The 19,161-nt window shown below is 40.1% G+C and overlaps 2 protein-coding genes across 2 annotated transcripts; both read left to right on the forward strand.

The window, feature by feature from the left end:
- Window positions 1–347: 347 nt before the first annotated feature.
- Window positions 348–6,584, forward strand: LOC109887629 (zinc finger protein 239-like). Its single transcript, XM_031816764.1, has 2 exons — window positions 348–519; window positions 4,979–6,584. The coding sequence occupies exons 1-2, from the start codon at window positions 414–416 to the stop codon at window positions 5,962–5,964; spliced, it is 1,092 nt and encodes a 363-aa protein (XP_031672624.1). The 5' UTR covers window positions 348–413; the 3' UTR covers window positions 5,965–6,584.
- A 4,332-nt stretch (window positions 6,585–10,916) lies between these two features.
- Window positions 10,917–18,054, forward strand: LOC116362683 (cilia- and flagella-associated protein 251-like). The gene is made up of 3 exons (XM_031816765.1): window positions 10,917–11,737; window positions 12,059–12,447; window positions 16,485–18,054. The coding sequence occupies exons 1-2, from the start codon at window positions 11,317–11,319 to the stop codon at window positions 12,343–12,345; spliced, it is 708 nt and encodes a 235-aa protein (XP_031672625.1). The 5' UTR covers window positions 10,917–11,316; the 3' UTR covers window positions 12,346–12,447; window positions 16,485–18,054.
- Window positions 18,055–19,161: the final 1,107 nt, after the last annotated feature.

Below are 19,161 nucleotides of genomic sequence, written 5' to 3' on the forward strand. Positions count from 1 at the left end.
CATTTGCATTTTAGGCCCTGTTCAGAAATATTAATGCCTCTTGTAAAACCCTTTGTGATTGCAATAGTAGATCATAAGTTTACCACCTGTTTGATGTTCTCGTTCACACAGGAGAGAGACATGACTATGGTGGATCCTCTGGGGAGCCTCAACATCCTGATGCTGTCGAGGCAGAGAAGAGTCTCTCCAGATCAGAACACCAGATGGTACAGCTTGGTCTGGTCTAGCATACAGCTTGCTCTATTGGGGTCTGGGCTGGGTTTCTGTAAAGCACTTCATGACAACAGTGACATTAGCATCCATAATGATATGTGTTTGTGTCCCCTCTTTATGGTTACTAGGACAACGCTAGCCCTTCCTCCCTCCCGGAGTCCCCGTGTCGTGCCTCTCCCGGTAGCACCTTACTGCTGGGAATGAAGAGGTTGTCTGTACTGCTGGTGGACTGCAGGAAAACAACGGGGCTGAGTGGAACTGTGAGAGGAGGAGCAGAGAAGAACGGATCAGATTTGACACACCACAGTAAGTGCTGTAGTTTAGTTTGAACAAATACAATAGATCTGCCCACTGGTATCTGTTACCAGGACAACCAGCAGAGTTGTCTCTCCACAGAGAGCCGGAAGTGCTATCGGTTGGCGCAGAAGTTTTACAGTGTGTGCAACTCTGCAGAACTCTTGTTCGTTTTCAGCTTAGTTGTGAAGTGTTTAAAACTTCTTAAGACCAGCGGAACCCCCTCGACAACATCTGTTGAAATGGCAGAGTGTGAAATGAAACCCCTCGACAACATCCGTTGAAATGGCAGAGTGCGAAATGAAACCCCTCGACAACATCCGCTGAAATGGCAGAGTGCGAAATGAAACCCCTAGACAACATCCGCTGAAATGGCAGAGTGCGAAATGAAACCCCTAGACAACATCCGCTGAAATGGCAGAGTGCGAAATGAAACCCCTAGACAACATCCGCTGAAATAGACAATCCCTAGACATCCGTTGAAATGGCAGAGTGCGAAATGAAACCCCTCGACAACATCCGCTGAAATGGCAGAGTGCGAAATGAAACCCCTCGACAACATCCGCTGAAATGGCAGAGTGCGAAATGAAACCCCTAGACAACATCCGTTGAAATGGCAGAGTGCGAAATGAAACCCCTCGACAACATCCGCTGAAATGGCAGAGTGCGAAATGAAACCCCTAGACAACATCCGTTGAAATGGCAGAGTGAAAAAATATTTGGGGAAATATTTTACTTTCATACATTCACAAGTGCAATACACCAAATTAAAGCTTAACCTCTTGTTACGCTAGCCATCGTGTCCAATAAAAAAAAATGCTATACAGCGAAAGCTCACCATATGATGATGTTAGGTCAGCACCTAGTCACACAAAAAATATAGGGCCATTTTCCAGTCAAAGACAGGAGTCACAAAAAGCAGAAATAGAGATAAAATGAATCACTAACCTTTGATGATCTTCATCAGATGTCACTCATAGGACTTCATGTTACACAATACATGTATGTTTTGTTCGATAAAGTTCATATTTATATCCAAATATCTCAGTTTACATTGTTCAGTAATGTTGTGCCTCAAAAACATCCAGCGGAATTTGCAGAGAGTCACATTAATTTACAGAAATACTCATTAGAAACTTTGATAAAAGATACAAGTGTTATGCGTAGAATTAAAGATATCCTTCTCCTTAATGCAAGCACTGTGTCAGATTTCAAAAAAGCTTTACGGAAAAAGCACACCATGCAATAATCTTCCACAATAAATGTTTGTTTTGTTCGATAAAGTCCATCATTTATGTCCAAATACCTCCTTTTTGTTAACGCTTTTAGTTCACCAATTGAAATTCACAAGGTACAGACGATGTCAAACGATGTATATAATCAATCTTTAGGAAATCATAAATCTTCAATAATGTTTCAACCGGACAATTCCTTTGTCTTTAGAAATGACAAGGAACGCAGCTCACTCACGGCCACGCGCGTGTGACTTAGCTCAAGGCATTCTGCCAGACCCCTTAGTCAAACAGCGCTTATTCGCTCCCCCTTCATAGTAGAATCCTGCAACAAGGTTCTAAAGTATGTTGACATCTAGTGGAAGCCTTGGGAAGTGCAATATGACACAATTTACACTTTATATTCGAAAGGCAATGACTTGAAAAACTACAAACCTCAGATTTCCCACTCTCCCCCTCTCTCTCCCTGTAGTGCTGTACTGAAACAGCTGCTCCCCCCCTCTCTCCCTGTAGTGCTGTACTGAAACAGCTGCTCTCCCTCTCTCTCTCTGTAGTGCTGTACTGAAACAGCTGCTCTCCCTCTCTCTCCCTGTAGTGTTGTACTGAAACAGCTGCTCTCCCTGTAGTGCTGTACTGAAACAGCTGCTCTCCCTCTCTCTCCCTGTAGTGCTGTACTGAAACAGCTGCAAAACGTGACTCGTGACGTTGCTGGATGCGGGCCTCGCTCTGCTGCTTTGCCAGTTCATTTGTTATTTTATTGAAGTTATGGCCTTTGTCTTGCAGCTGGAATTTTTTTATTTGTCAGAGAGAAAGAAAAAACACTTTTCAACCTGTAAAACATAAACTCAACAAACAAATGAACGTATCTTTTTTCAGGACCCTGTCTTTCAAAGATACTTTGAAAAAAATCCAAATAACTTCACAGATCTTCATTGTAAAGGTTCTAAACACAGTTTCCCATGTTTGTTCAATGAACCATAAACAAGTAACGTTAAAACATATACAAATATGATGATGTCATAATGAATTCATGACACGTGAATGAACAAATATGATGATGTCATAATGAATTCCTGACACGTGAATGAACAAATATGATGATGTCATAATGAGTTCATGACACGTGAATGAACAAATATGATGATGTGGGACGGTAGGGTAGCCTAGTGGTTCGAGCGTTGGACTAGTAACCGGAAGGTTGCAAGTTCAAATCCCCGACAAATCTGTCATTCCTCCCCTGAACAGGTAGTTAACCAACTGTTCCTAGGACGTCATTGAAAATGAGAATTTGTTCTTAACTTGCTTGCCTAGTTAAATAAAGATAAAATAAAAAAATAAATGTCATAATGAATTCATGACACGTGAATGAACAAGCCTTTTCATACTTCATAACATGGCTTTATACATTATTATATACACTATATACATTATTATATACACTATATACGGTGCCTACATTATTAAATACACTATATACATTATTATATACACTATATACGGTGCCTACATTATTAAATACACTATATACGGTGCCTTCATTATTATATACACTATATACATTATGAAATACACTATATACATTATTATATACACGGTGCCTACATTATTATATACACTATATACGGTGCCTACATTATTATATACACTATATACGGTGCCTACATTATTATATACACTATATACGGTGCCTTCATTATTATATATACTATATACAGTGCCTGCATTATTATATACACTATATACGGTGCCTACATTATTATATACACGGTGCCTACATTATTATATACACGGTGCCTACATTATTATATACACTATATACGGTGCCTTCATTATTATATATACTATATACAGTGCCTGCATTATTATATACACTATATACGGTGCCTACATTATTATATACACTATTTACGGTGACTATTATTATATATACTATATTCAGTGCCTACATTATTATATACACTATATACGGTGCCTTCATTATTATATACACTATTTACGGTGCCTACATTATTATATACACTATATACGGTGCCTACATTATTATATACACAGTGCCTACATTATTATATACACTATATACGGTGCCTTCGGAAAGTATTCAGAACCCTTGACTTTTTCCGTGTTTTTTTACATTACTGAATATATATATACATATATATATTAATATAATACATATTCTGAATCTAATATTGATTTTTATTTTATTCCTCATTAATCTACACACAATACCCCAAAACAGGATTTTAGACATTTTTGAAAATGTTTTAAAAAACAGAAATACCTTATTACATAAGTATTCAGACGCTTAGCTATGAAACTCGAAACCGAGCTGTTCATCATGTTTCCATTGATTATCCTGTGTAGCCTGACAGGGCTTGAGGGGATCTGCAGAGAAGAATGGGAGAAACTCCGCAAATGCAGGTGTGTTCATCATACCCAAGAAGACTCTAGGCTGTAATCGCTAGTTTTTCCCCACAAAATGGCTTTATTGCAAAGAGAAATACTCTTCAGTTTCATCATCTGTCCGGGTGGCTGGTCTCAGACGATGGTCCTGGGCTGGTGTTGTTAAACGTGGTCTGCGGTTGTGAGGCCAGTTGGATGTACTGCCAAATACTTCTAGTAGAGAAATGAACATTCAATTATCTGATAACTGCTCCAGTGGATATTCCTTCAGTCAGCATGCCAATTGCACGCTCCCTTGAGACATCTGTGGCATTGTGTTGTGTGATAAAACTGCATTTTATTGTCCCCAGAACAAGGGGCACCTGTGTAATGATCATGCTGTTTAATTAGCTTCTTGATATGCCACAACTGTCAAGGGAGATGTTACTAATGTGCTTTGTGTCTGTCTCCAAGTTTTGGACTTCCATACTTCTTTACTTATTTTATGTTTAAGGAAGTGTCTAGGTCACATTCTGTATCATACAGCTATGAAGGTTATATATTTAGAACCACCTGCTTGATAGGAACAACATCTGTGTCGTCTGTGTCTTGGGTGTCATAGAACTGTCTAGTTGTTTGTATTCTGACTTGTAAAACAGAAATAAAAATAAGTAATGTAAACATATCAGTAATTACCAGGAAGCTCTACAACATCTTTTGTTTTAAATTATGAAATGTTTGAAAACTGGCCTCAGGTTATTGAGGGATCTGATTTAGATTAAACCTCATAATAAGACAGTTTTATCATGTGGAGATTTAATGATGTTCTCTCTTTAAATAAACACTGTCTTTGGCAGGAGGAAAACCAATCTTGGAGGAACCAGAGACATCCGAACCAGCAGGACGACACCTCTGCTCCCAGATTGGAAAGAGTTTTACCAAGTTAGGAAGCCTAAAAAGACATGAGAGGGGACACGCAGAACCGAAGCCACAAAATTGCACCCAGTGTGGAAAGAGTTTTAGCCACTTAGGAAATCTGAAAGCTCATGAGCGAACACACACGCGGGAGAGGCCTTTCCATTGCTCCCAGTGTGGAAAGAATTTTAAGCGGTTAGACACTCTCAAAACCCATGAGCAAATACACACAGGGGAGAAGCCATACCATTGTTCTCAGTGTGGAAATAGTTTTAGCCAGTCAGGAAGCCTGAAAGTTCATGAGCGAATACATACAGGGGAGAAGTCATACCTTTGCGCCCAGTGTGGAAAGAGTTTTAGCCAGTCAGGAAGCCTGAAGGAACACATGAGACTGCACACAAGGGAGAAGCCTTACTACTGCTCACATTGTGGGAAGAGTTTTAACCATTTAGTTAGCATGAAAAGACATGAGAGGATACACACAGGAGCGAAGCCACACCCGTGCTCCCAGTGTGGAAAGAGTTTTAAGCGGTTAGACACCCTCAAAGCTCATGAGCGAATACACACAGGGGAGACACCATACCATTGCGCCCAGTGTGGAAATAGTTTTAGCCAGTCAGGAAGCCTGAAAGTTCATGAGAGAATACACACAGGGGAGAAGCCATACCATTGTGGCCAGTGTGGAAAGAGTTTTAGCCTTTTAGAAAGCCTGAGAGTTCATGAGCGAATACACACAGGGGAGAAGCCTTACCACTGCTCCCAGTGTTCAAAGTGTTTTGCCCATTTAGGAAGCCTGAAGGAACACATGAGACTGCACACAGGGGAGAAGCCGTACAAATGTTCAGACTGTGGGAAGACATATTACTCATCACAGACACTTAAAAGTCATGTGAGAATCCACACAGGAGAGTATACTTACTTATCCTAGTGTGTGAACTCATATTTCACATCACATTGCCCATTGTCTTATATTGTTGACTGAGAATGTGTTTACTTGTTTATACCACATGAAATGGAATGGTACAGGGTATACTCAAACATATATATTTGTTTGTTTTTATTAGAAAACATGAAGTGAATATGGAGTCTGTCAGTTTGAATATAAAGAAGATCAGGTTCCTTCTTTTAAACTGTCCTTTTTCTAAACTCTTTGTGTGTTTATCTGGGTGTGTCATTCCTCCAGCACTACAGATAATCAAGTGATATTTGGATGTGATGCATTTGTTCCATTGTTGACATTTGCATTGTTGGCCCACTGATGATTTAATGAAATTAAAATGTTCACAGACTCTGTAAATGGAAAATGTTAATTGTATGTGTGTCCACATAACTGAGTATGTGACTAACCTTGTGAAACTGTCCTATTATAATCTCCTGTTCCTGGGAGGATCATCCTGTGTTGCAGAGCAGCTGTTTGTGCCTCCCAGGAACAGGAAACTATAAAGATATGTGCTCATCACCCAATGCTCCAGGATTTCAGACTGTCTACACTGCGCTGTGTAACTCTGTTATTCTCTCTGAGCTCAGAAATAAAGAATCTTGGTTTGACTTGGACTCCAGCAGATCCTTATTTTATAATATCCACCACAACTCTCCCAAGGATTGCTGTTTATCATTGTCTCAAAGAAGAGTTCCTCGTTCCACTTTCCTGGGGGAATTTACAAGCCTCCCACTGATTGAATAAACATTGTTTCCACAGGTAACATTTTGTGTTTCACCCAACCAGCAACCTAAATCCAATGACTGGTAACATTTTGTGTTTCACCCAACTTGCAACCTAAATCCAATGACAGGTAACATTTTGTGTTTCACCCAACTTGCAACCTAAATCCAATGACAGGTAACATTTTGTGTTTCACCCAACCAGCAATCGAAATCCAATGACAGGTGACATTTTGTGTTGATTTCATGTTAAATTCACTTTAGTTGAGGACTCAAAGAAATGTAAATGGAAACTAGATGTTGAACTGATGTCTGTGCCCAGTTGGCTGGTTTGAATAAGCAGCAGGTGTTGGATCAATATCCACCTTAGTTGGTTACGGGATCGTCAGCCATCTCCTTCAGCGCCATTCTTCACTTTAATAGATCATATCATAAAAGTCTGATAAACCATAACAAATATGTCATAGAGAATTCATATTTACTTTATATACTTTATAATATGGCTATATATATACAGTGGGGCAAAAAAGTATTTAGTCAATTATGCAAGTTCTCCCACTTAAAAAGATGAGAGAGGCCTGTAATTTTCATCATAGGTACACTTCAACTTCATGGGAAAAAAAATCCAGAAAATCACATTGTAGGATTTTTAATGAATTTATTTGCAAATTATGGTGGAAAATAAGGAGATTGCGTTTATCAGTCCTTCATGGTTGAATTCCTGCAAAGAACCCACTACTAAAAGGACATCAATAAGAAGAAGAGACTTGCTTGGGCCAAGAAACACGAACAATGGACATTAGACCAGTGGAAATCTGTCCTTTGGTCTGATGAATCCAAATGTGCGATTTTTGGTTCCAAACGCAGTGTCTTTGTGAGATGCAGGTGAACGGATGATCTTTGCATGTGTAATTCCCACCGTGAAGCATGGAGGAGGAGGTGCGATGGTATGCGGGTGCTTTGCTGGTGACGTTGTCAGTGATTTATTTAGAATTCAAGGCACACTTAACCAGGTTGACAACCATAGCATTCTGCAGCGATACTCCATCCCATCTGGTTTGCGCTTAGTGGGAGCCTAATTTGTTTCATTTGTTTTTCCACGGGACAATGAGCCAAAACACAGAGTGAAGGGAAAGCAACCAATAAGTGTTCAGCATATGTTGGAACTTCTTCAAGACTGTTGAAAAAAGCATTTCAGTTGAAGCGAGTTGACAGAATGCCAAGAGTGTGCAAAGCTGTCAAGGCAAAGGGTGGCTACTTTGAAGAATCTGAAATATAAAATATATATACTGAACAGAAATATCAATGCAGCCTTCCGAGTGGCGCAGCGTCTAAGGCACTGCATTGTGCTCGCTGCATTAATACAGATTCTGGTTTGATACCCAGCTAAGTCGCAGCCGGACACAACCGGGAGAGCCAATTGGCCCAGCGTCGTCCGGGTTGGGGGAGGGTTTGGCAGGTCAGGATGTCCTCTAGCAACTCCTGTGGCGGGCCGGGCGCATGCGTGAGAATTGTGTCAAGAAGTATTGCGGTTGTGTTTCGGGGGACGCATAAGCTACAGATAGCTAACACTGCAGTGCATAACATGTGGTGAGTAGTTGGCTCAAAGAGAGAGAAAGACAATAGTTGAACAGTTTTGAACAAATTAGGAGAAGGGAGAGAGAGAGAGGACGCATGGCTGTTGACGTTCGCCTCTCCCGAGTCCGTATGGGAGTTGCAGCAGTGAGCTTTACTTCCAATTGACAAAAATTGGGGAGAAAAAGGGGGTGAAAAATATAAATATAATAATAATAATTTTCAAAATGTCTGCCCCAAAAATGTAGCTTTTTTTTTATTTTACCCAAAATATTATATGACATTAGCGATTGGCCAAAATGTAAAATATGTGAACATCTAAATCAACATTGTGTCGAACCCTTGAGACAACGGGGAGATGTTACTGATGTGCTTTGTGTCTGTCTCCAAAGTTAAAAAAAAAAAAAAAAAAAAAACGTTTGACTTCTTTACTTATTTTATGTTTAAGGAAGTGTGTAGGTCACGTTCTGTATCATACAGCTATGAAGGTTATATATTTACAACCACCTGCTGATTGGAATCCAGCGACGTCTGTGTCTTGAGTGTCATAGAACTGTCTGGTGTTTAGTGTTCTGACTTGTAAAACAGGATGAATAATTAATGTTAACATATTACTAGGAAGCTCTACAACATTTGTTTTAAAATCACACCAAGATTGTTTTAAATGATGAAATGTTTGAAAACTCACCTCGGGTTATTGAGGGATCTGATTTGGATTAATTTGCGACATATTCATGTGAATATTCTCAAATCTGCATAAAACAATATATGCCTTTTCCCACCAGAAATGTTTCTATCAAACTGACTTATTGCAGATAAAGGGCTTTGCATGATTACGTAGTGCATTCCCATGTACCGAATGAAAAATACAAGTTAAATGGGTTTCCATCTCATTTTCACACATGACTGCAAATCCCTTTGGATAAAAGTGTCTGCTAAATGGCAGATATATCCACTGATTCTACCAAACATTTGGAACAACTTCCTAATATGGAGTTGGACACTCCCCTTTTCCCCTCAGGACAGCCTCAATTCGTCGGGGCATGGCCTCTACAAAGTGTCGAAAGCTTTCCACAGGGATGCTGGCCCATGTTGACTCCAGTGCTTCCCACACTTGTGTCAAGTTGGCTGGATGTCCTTTGTGTGCAGTGGGGTCTCCTCAGAGGAGGAAGGGGAAGACCATCCTCCTGAGTGATTTTCCTCCTGAGTGATTTTCCTCCTGAGTGATTTTCCTCCTGAGTGATTTTCAGAAAAATGACATGTTAAAACATTTAGAAAGTTTAATCCTTTTTAGATGAAACTATACTAAATATAATCACATCACCAAATAATTTATTAAAACATACTATTTTGCATCCTCCTCTGGGTACATTGACTTCAATACAAAATCATGGTTCTCAAGGCTTCCATTAGACAGTAAACAGTTATTATGACAACTTCCGGAGGACGTCCTCCAACCTATCAGAGCTCTTGCAGCATGAACTGACATGTTGTCCATCCAATGAAAGGATCAGAGAATGAATCTAGTACTGAAAGAATAAGCTACAGTTAGCTAGCACTGCAGTGCATAACATGTGGTGAGTAGTTGACTCAAAGAGAGAAAAAGACAATAGTTGAACGGTTTGAACAAAAATTAGGAGAAGCAAGAGAGAAAGAGAGTTTTGGTAATTTATTTTCCACTTTCAGTTTCACTTACTTAGCTAGCCAATGCAGCTAGCAAGGTTAGCCTATTCAAACACCCGGCTCAAACAGAACGATGCTATGCTGAAAGAATCATCCTCCCTCATCTTAAACCGCATTGACTGTTTGGGTGGTGGACCAGTCTTGGTAGCTGGAAGCTGTAGAGTTGCAGTTCTTGACACAAACCGGTGCACCTGGCACCTAATACCACACCCGTTCAAAGACACTTCAATATTTTGTCTTCCCAATTCACCCTCTGAATGGCACACACACACAATCCATGTCTCAATTGTCTCAAAGTTTAAAAATCCTTATTTAACCTGTCTCTTCCCTTCATCTACACGGATTGAAGTAGATTTAACTAGTGACATCAGTAAGGGATCATTGCTTTAGCCTGGATTCACCTAGTCAGTCGAAGTCATGGAAGGTGTTCTTAATGTTTTGGTGGCAGGGTAGCCTAGTGGTTAGAGCGTTGGACTAGTAACATGAAGGTTGAAAGTTCAAATCCCCGAGCTGACAAGGTACAAATCTGTCGTTCTGCCTCTGAACAGGCCACTTTTCCTAGGCCGTCATTGAAAATAAGAATTTGTTCTTAACTGACTTGCCTAGTTAAATAAAGGTAAAATTAAATTTTAAAATAGCCAGTGTATAGCACTACAGATGATCAAGTGCTATTTGCATGTGATGCATTTGTATCTTAAAGAGCGTGGCTTTAAGGGAATAGTACCGTCACATCTAGATTAAAACGAATGTAAAAAATGAACACGCTACCTATTCATAGAAGTATTTATTCATCATCTACATATTCATATTAAGCTTCTACGTCTGTGTACAGGAAAGTATTAGTTGTAAGACGTAATAGAAAATATATCAGCTTATTGTTAAATTATTATGACGTTCTTTCCAATACAATAAATTTAGTAACTATTGTTTCCAAACTGCGTTACCCACTCCAGCCAGCAGATGGCGACGAGCGTCTTTCAGGTGATGATTCTTCCGTGACGTATAATGGACTGGAAGGACGCTTCTTCAAGAACAACAAGGCGCCAACTCTTTCAACCACGTCGATAGCTTGCTAGACAACATAACACTGAAAGATTGACGTTTTAGACCATGTTAATGTACATTATCTAATCTCAGTGTTGTAAACGCAGTTAAGTTGACGTATCAACTGGTTAACTTTAACCTAATTCGCATGGTCAATTTGCAAACGTGTTAAAGATTGATACTGAGGTTAGCACTAGGCTAGACGCTAATGCTAACTAGCTAGCTAACATCCCTGACCATGAGCTCACTAAACTAGTCCTCCCCTGCTAAAGAAGAGGATGTCTGCTGTTTGCAGAAAGAAGCTCTGGCGCTGAACATGGAAGAAGAAGAGGAGGATACAGTGAAAGGAGAGAAAGAACCTTTTAGAGAGGAAGAGGATGCTGTCTCAGTAAAGGTGAAGGAGGAAGACATTTTGGGAGTGAAAGAGGAGGAGACAGAAGAAGCTTTCAGGATGATAAAGGAGGAAGAGGAGGCTATCACATTGAAAGAAGAAGAGGATGATATTACAGTGAAAGAGGAAGATGGGAAAGAGGTTGTCAGAGTGGAAGAGGAGGTAGAAGCTTTCATAATCAAAGAGGAGGAAGATGCCGTAACATTGAAAGAAGAGAATGTAGTGAAAGAAGAGGAAGAACCTTTTGGAGTGAAAGAGGAAGAGGAGGCTATCTCAATAAAAGAGGAGGAGGAAGACGTTTTAGGAGTCAAGAAGGAGGAGGAGTCAGAATATCCGATTACCATCAGTGAGTTCTGTTTTAAAAACAGGGGCACAAACGATGCCATTGTTGAACTAATGTGTGTTTTTAAAGTGGCATTCTACTGAAGTTCTACACTTGAATATGTTGTTCAGTACTGTAGGAATTGTTAAAGGGTCAATCTGCCACTGGTACATATTTTTTCAATTAGATTTATTGAATTCTCTAAAAGCACCCATTTGGTTGAACAACCCTTTAATATTTGCATTTTAGGCCCCGTTTAGAGATATTAATGCTCTTGTAAGACCCTTTGTGATTGTAATAGTAGATCATAAGTTTACCACCTGTTTGATGTTCTCGTTCACACAGGAGAGAGACATGACTATCGTGGATCCTCTGGGGAGCCTCAACAACATCCTGATGCTGACGAGGCAGAGAAGAGTCTCTCCAGATCAGAACACCAGATGGTACAGCTTGCTCTCTCTGGGTCTGGGCTGGGTTTCTGTAAAGCACTTTATGACAACAGTGACATCAGCATCCATAATGATATGTGTCTGTGTACCCTCTTTATGGTTACGAGGACAACGCTAGCCCTTCCTCCCTCCCGGAGTCCCTGTATCGTGCCTCTCCCGGTAGCACCTTACTGCTGGGTATGAAGAGGTTGTCTGTGCTGCTGGAGGACTGCAGGAAAACAACGGGGCTGAGTGGAACTGTGAGAGGAGGAGAAGAGAAGAAAGGATCAGATTTGACTCATCAAAGTAAGTGCTGTAGTTTAGTTTGAACAAATACAATAGAACTTCCCACTGGTATCTGTTACCAGGACAACCAGCAGAGTTCTGTTTGTTGACAGGAAGATAGACTGGTGGATATGGATGTTATGAATATCATAACACTGAAAATGAAAAGAGAGAAACCAGTAGACCATATAAAACCTTGATGAAAGTTAGCTTTAGAGAGGAACCAATAGACCATATAAAACCTTGATGAAAGTTAGCTTTAGAGAGGAACCAATAGACCATATAAAACCTTGATGAAAGTTAGCTTTAGAGGGAAAGTTTCAAGATGATCTGATGTAAGGTGCTTGTTTTACAAAACCTTTTCCTAAAAACATAATGGATGTTACATTGCCTGTCCCAGTCAACCCCCCTCTCTTTACAAGACTCTAGAACAGGCACACTAAACTCAAGACACTTCAATTTGTCCTGTTTTAATTAATTAACTAATACTGAAGGAAAGCTGTGATCAGGCTGCCCACTCAAGAGAAAGCTTCAAACTGTAACCAGTGCCGGCAACCTTGTTCGGGTTATCAATCAACCTACCAGGGTAGTGACAAACAGTAGAGGAATGAAATCATCAACATGGTTTGATCATATCTTGACTTATGCTGCAGAAATGGGGTTTAAAGCAGTATCCAAATCGATCAGATGTAGTGATCACAATATAGTAGCCATGTCTAGGAAAACCACAGTTCCAAAGGCTGGGCCTAATATTGTGTAAAAGAGGTCATACAATAAGTTTTGTAGTGATTCCTATGTTGTTGATGTAAATAATGTTTGTTTCTCCGTGGTGTGTAATGATGACCAACCAGACGCTGCCCTTGACACATTTATGAAAATTACTTATCCCAGTTACTAATGAGCCATTAAGAAAACGACTGTAAAAACTGTTAAATCCACGTGGATCGATGAGGATTCGAAACATTGTATGATGTAGAGCAGTGGTTGCCAAACTTTTTATAGTTCCGTACCCCTTCAAACATTCAACCTCCAGCTTCCTCCAGCACAGGGTGCTACTCTCAAATGTTTTTTTTTTACATCACTGTAAGCCTGCCGCACACACACTATATGATACATTTATTAAACATAAGAATGAGTGTGAGTTTTTGTCAAAACTCGGCTCGTGGGAAGTGACAAAGAGCTCTTATAGGACCAGGACACAAATAATAATGATATCATTTTGTTCTTTATTTAAGCATCTTTCATATAAAACCTTATTTGTTCATCAAATTTTTTTGAATAACTCACCACAGGTTAATGAGAAGGGTGTGCTTGAAAGGATGCACATAACTCTGTGACCCAAGTGGCGTCAGGAGCAACTGTTTGCACGCGCGTTACCACTCCACTATGTCTCCCTGTCATGGCGTTTGCACCATCAGTACAGATACCAAAATGTATTTCAGGTAACCTTAAGTTACATGGCCTACTATGCTAATTCTGTAGCGGTATTGTTAGAGATTTTGTTGGGGCGCCAGGCAGGTATTAACCTAGCTTTCTCAGCATGCTGAATCAGGTAATAGTGAATCAATGAACCTAGCTTTCTCAGCATGCTGAATCAGGTAATAGTGAATCAATGAACCTAGCTTTCTCAGCATGCTGAATCAGGTAATTCGTAAAAATCCAAATAACTTCACAGATCATTGTAAAGGGGGGTAAAGATAGAGATTTTGTGGGGGCGCCGTCACGAGAATGTTTAATCCCAACAATCACGTAAACTTTGACCAGTTCCCCCGAGGTTGGGGTTTAATAGAAGAACTAGACAAAGTCTCAGTCTGCAATAGGTCAATCCTTTATTCAGAGAACGTTCTGAAAATCGTACATTGCACATAGCCTTTTATACCTCACATTTGGTTATAACATACACTTTATAAATGCCCCTCTTCTCTAACTCTATCCCAATGTTCTACCCATATATTGCTTAGCTTATTCTGCCACATGTTCCATAATCTACCGCAAGCCTAACGGTTTCTCCCCTCCCTGGGTGGGGAGACTTCCTTCCTGTTAACAGTTGTCACAAGATGTCTGTCGACAGTTCCTCTTCTCCTTGAATGTCTCAACTATACTTCTGCTTACATTGCTAAATAGTAACGTCCTAGTCTTGTCCTATACACACATTATTATAGCCTTATAACTATAATACATTTCACACCCGTCATACAGTTTCAGGGTGGAATAATTACCGTAAAGATATCTATTCCTTTATCAGGCGCCAGGCAGGTATTAACCTGCTGAAAGGAAAAGAGTAGATTAGCGCTACCAGGCACACATCATCCGAAGATACTGAATAGAGTGGTCAGATAGTCAGTGGAGACTAGAGTGGAGCATGTTGGCCAGATAGCCAGTGGAGATTAGAGTGGAGCCTGTTGGCCAGATAGCTAGTGGAGACTAGAGTGGAGCCTGTTGGCCAGATAGCCCCAGTGGAGACTAGAGTGGAGCATGTTGGCCAGATAGCCAGTGGAGCATGTTGGCCAGATAGCCAGTGGAGACTAGAGTGGAGCCTGTTGGCCAGATAGCCAGTGGAGACTAGAGTGGAGCATGTTGGCCAGATAGTGTGGTGGTTAATTTCTTTACTATCAAATGAGGAGATACGAACTTATCACACCAAGTCAGAGTTATACTTAAACTACATCTTTAATAATAAGAGCTTTTCAATAGCAATGACTTGTCAACGATTCACCATTTTTCTAATGATCCTTTGAGAGTGGCAAAACAAAAGTACAAAGGTAGTTTTATAACCAAGATACACCCCTTTCAACCTACATGACGAACAACAGATACATAGAATGGCCACAAGGTTAAGATTTGTATGAAAGATATTTACAATACATAGTAAACAGCATCTCTGCTGGGTCAACAGTTTTCATTGTATAGACCAGTGTCTGGAACCGTCTCTTCCTGGTACGGTATAGAACAGAACCATTACCTCATGTTCTCTGGAATTCTCTTTAGGTTTTATCACCCAAAGACATCGTAAATCTCCCCTGTCAGTGTTATCTCATAGAGGCCCATCCTCAGTAGAACACACACACAATAGTTAACAGAATACTCTATTCTGTCGAATAAAACAACCATTATAGTGCAATACAAGCGTTATAACATAATCTTGCAATTTCCATGACAAGTGGAGAGAGAACATACAGTGGGGGAAAAAATATTTAGTCATCCACCAATTGTGCAAGTTCTCCCACTTAAAAAGATGAGAGAGGCCTGTAATTTTCATCAAATCAAATTTATTTATATAGCCCTTCGTACATCAGCTGATATCTTAAAGTGCTGTACAGAAACCCAGCCTAAAACCCCAAACAACAAGCAATGCAGGTGTAGAAGCACGGTGGCTAGGAAAAACTCCCTAGAAAGGCCAAAACCTAGGAAGAAACCTAGAAAGGAACCAGGCTATGTGGGGTGGCCAGTCCTCTTCTGGCTGTGCCGGGTGGAGATTATAACAGAACATGGCCAAGATGTTCAAATGTTCATAAATGACCAGCAAGGTCGAATAATAATAAGGCAGAACAGTTGAAACTGGAGCAGCAGCACGATCAGGTGGACTGGGGACAGCAAGGAGTCATCATGTCAGGTAGTCCTGGGGCATGGTCCTAGGGCTCAGGTCCTCCGAGAGAGAGAAAGAAAGAGAGAATTAGAGAGAGCATATGTGGGGTGGCCAGTCCTCTTCTGGCTGTGAGTGGAGATTATAACAGAACATGGCCAAGATGTTCATCATAGGTACACTTCAACTATGACGGACAAAATGAGAAGAAAAAAAATCCAGAAAATCACTTTGTAGGATTTTTTATGAATTTATTTGCAAATTATGGTGGGAAATAAGTATTTACAAAAATAAAAAGTGTTGGTCCCATGTTTCAAAACCTTATTTCTCTCATATTCTGTGCACAAATGTGTTTACATCCCTGTTAGTGAACATTTCTCCTTTACCAAGACAAGATTAAACCTCATAGCAAGGCAGTTTTATGATGTGGAGATTTAATTCTGTTCTCTCTTTAAATAAACGCTGTCTTTGGCAGGAGGAAAACCATTCTTCGAGGAACCAAAGACGTCCGAACCAGCAAGACGACACCTCTGCTCCCAGATTGGAAAGAGTTTTACCAGGTTAGGAAGCCTGAAAAGACATGAGAGGGGACACGTAGAACCGAAGACACAAAATTGCGCCCGGTGTGGAAAGAGTTTTAGCCACTTAGGAAATCTGAAAGCTCATGAGCGAACGCACACACAGAACAGGCCTTTCCATTGCTCCCAGTGTGGAAAGCGGTTTAAGCGGTTAGACACCCTCAAAACTCACAAGAAAATACACACAGGGGTGAAGCCTTACCATTGCACCCAGTGTGGAAAGTGTTTTATCCGGTTAGGAAGCCTGAAGGAACACATGAGACTGCACACAGGGGTGAAGCCTTACTACTGCTCACAATGTGGAAAGAGTTTTAACCATTTAGCTAGCCTGAAAAGACATGAGAGGATACACACAGGAGTGGAGCCACACATTTGCTCTCAATGTGGGAAGAGTTTTAAGCGCTTAGACACCCTCAATGCTCATGAGCGAATACACTAGGGAGACATCATAACATTGCGCCCAGTGTGGAAACAGTTTTGGCCCTTTATAAAGCCTGAGAAGTCATGAGTGAATACACACAGGGGAGAAGCCTTACCACTGCTCCCAGTGTTCAAAGTGTTTTACCCATTTAGGAAGCCTGAAGGAACACATGAGACTCCACACAGGGGAGAAGCCTTACAAATGTTCAGACTGTGGGAAGACATATTACTCATCACAGACACTTAAAAGTCATGTGAGAATCCACACAGGAGAGTATACTTACTTATCCTAGTGTGTGAACTCATATTTCACATCACATTGCCCATTGTCTTATATTGTTGACTGAGAATGTGTTTACTTGTTTATACCATGTGAAATTAAATGGTACAAAGTGTACTCAAACACATATATTTGTATGTTTTTATTAGAAAACATGAAGTGAATATGGAGTCTGTCAGTTTGAATATAGAGTAGATCAGTGCTTCTACACCTGCATTGCTTGCTGTTTGGGGTTTTAGGCTGGGTTTCTGTACAGCACTTTGAGATATCAGCTGATGTACAAAGGGCTATATAAATACATTTGATTTGATTGTCATTTGATGTGTTTAAATTGTCCTTTTTTTAAACTCTATGTATGTGTTTATCTGGGTGTGTCATTCCTCCAGCACTACAGATAATCAAGTGATATTTGGATGTGATGCATTAGTTCCATTGTTGACATTTGCATTGTAGCCCACTGATGATTTAATGAAATGAAAATATTCAGACTGTAATAGAAAATGTTAATTGTATGTGTGTCCACATAACTGAGTATGTGACTAACCTTGTGAAACTGTCCTATTATAATCTCCTGTTCTTGGGAGTTTCATCCTGTGTTGCAAACCAATTTGCACCTGTGTCCTTGTATGAATAAAGTCCCGCCCAGGAACAGGAAACTATAAAGATATGTGCTCATCACTCAATGCTTCAGGCATTCAGACTGTCTACACTGCGCTGTGTAACTCTGTTATTCTCTCTGAGCTCAGAAATAAAGAATCTTGGTTTGACTTGGACTCCAGCAGATCCTTATTTTATAATATCCACCACAACTCTCCCAAGGATTGCTGTTTATCATTGTCTCAAAGAATAATTCCTTGTTCCACTTTCCTGGGGGAATTTACAAGCCTCCCACTGGTTGAATAAACATTGTTTCCACATCATTTCAACAAAAGAAATCCATGATCAATGTGAAAATCTGATTGGATTTTGATTGGAAAAAGCATCAACATCAGCATTTTCCCGCCAGAAATGTTTCTATCAAACTTATTGCGGATTATAGGCTTTGTGTGACAAATAAATAACTTTTGTTGTTGAATTCCCATTCCCAATGGTTTCCATCGCATTTTCAACTGTACTGATGGTTTAACAAAACTGTTGCATTATATAGCAAAAATTATCTTGTCCCGTGCACTGTAGCCAGCAGCTCACAGATACAGTGTTGGTAGGCTACCTACATGATGAGATTATTATGGATGAGAGCGATATTATTTTATTTGTCAAATGGCAACCAATCAATCAATCATCATGTCATCAGAACAAGACCATCAAAATGTATTGGAATGGAGCATCAAGCTCATCACGTGCAGTTTCATCACCCTGTGAAGTTCATCATTTATTTAATCTGTAGCCTAATAAACTACATGGGTTCCCAAGTCGTAGTGGGAGGACCACACAACATATCATCACGTGACTCCAAGTTAACTAAGATGTGATGGTTATTATATAAATATTTGCTCATAAAGGAGTTTCCACCGCCATTTCTCGTTTTTACATTTTTACTGACACAAAAAGACCCCACCATGTCAAACGGCCTAACAAATTGTCTGCATTTATAAAATTGTACAGGCATATCCTGTTTCCATCAGCCCGGTCATTACTATTGAAATGGTTGGATCAATATCCACCTTCATGAAATGGATGAAGCCTGATTTGGAATGTCTGAATAGTTCTATCTGGCTTCGTACCCCTCTGATAATCCTGAAATTTCCATCTCTAACTATAACATTTTCCGACAAGATAGAAATGCTAAAGGGGGCGGAGTTGCAATCTACTGCAGAGTTCTGTCGTACTATCAAGGTCTGTGCCCAAAACAATTAGAGCTTCTACTTTTAAAA

The sequence above is a fragment of the Oncorhynchus kisutch genome, unplaced genomic scaffold (genome assembly GCF_002021735.2).
Source record: "Oncorhynchus kisutch isolate 150728-3 unplaced genomic scaffold, Okis_V2 scaffold867, whole genome shotgun sequence".
In the NCBI taxonomy this organism is placed as follows: Eukaryota; Metazoa; Chordata; class Actinopteri; order Salmoniformes; family Salmonidae; genus Oncorhynchus; species Oncorhynchus kisutch.

Bases quoted from the DNA above. Each gene is read 5' to 3' on its own strand.
- LOC116362683 (XM_031816765.1), top strand. From the start codon at position 11,317: ATGGAAGAAGAAGAGGAGGATACAGTGAAAGGAGAGAAAGAACCTTTT. The intron at 11,738-12,058 runs GTGAGTTCTGTT...TCGTTCACACAG, and splicing joins AGAATATCCGATTACCATCA to GAGAGAGACATGACTATCGT.
- LOC109887629 (XM_031816764.1), top strand. From the start codon at position 414: ATGAAGAGGTTGTCTGTACTGCTGGTGGACTGCAGGAAAACAACGGGG. The intron at 520-4,978 runs GTAAGTGCTGTA...TGTCTTTGGCAG, and splicing joins ATCAGATTTGACACACCACA to GAGGAAAACCAATCTTGGAG.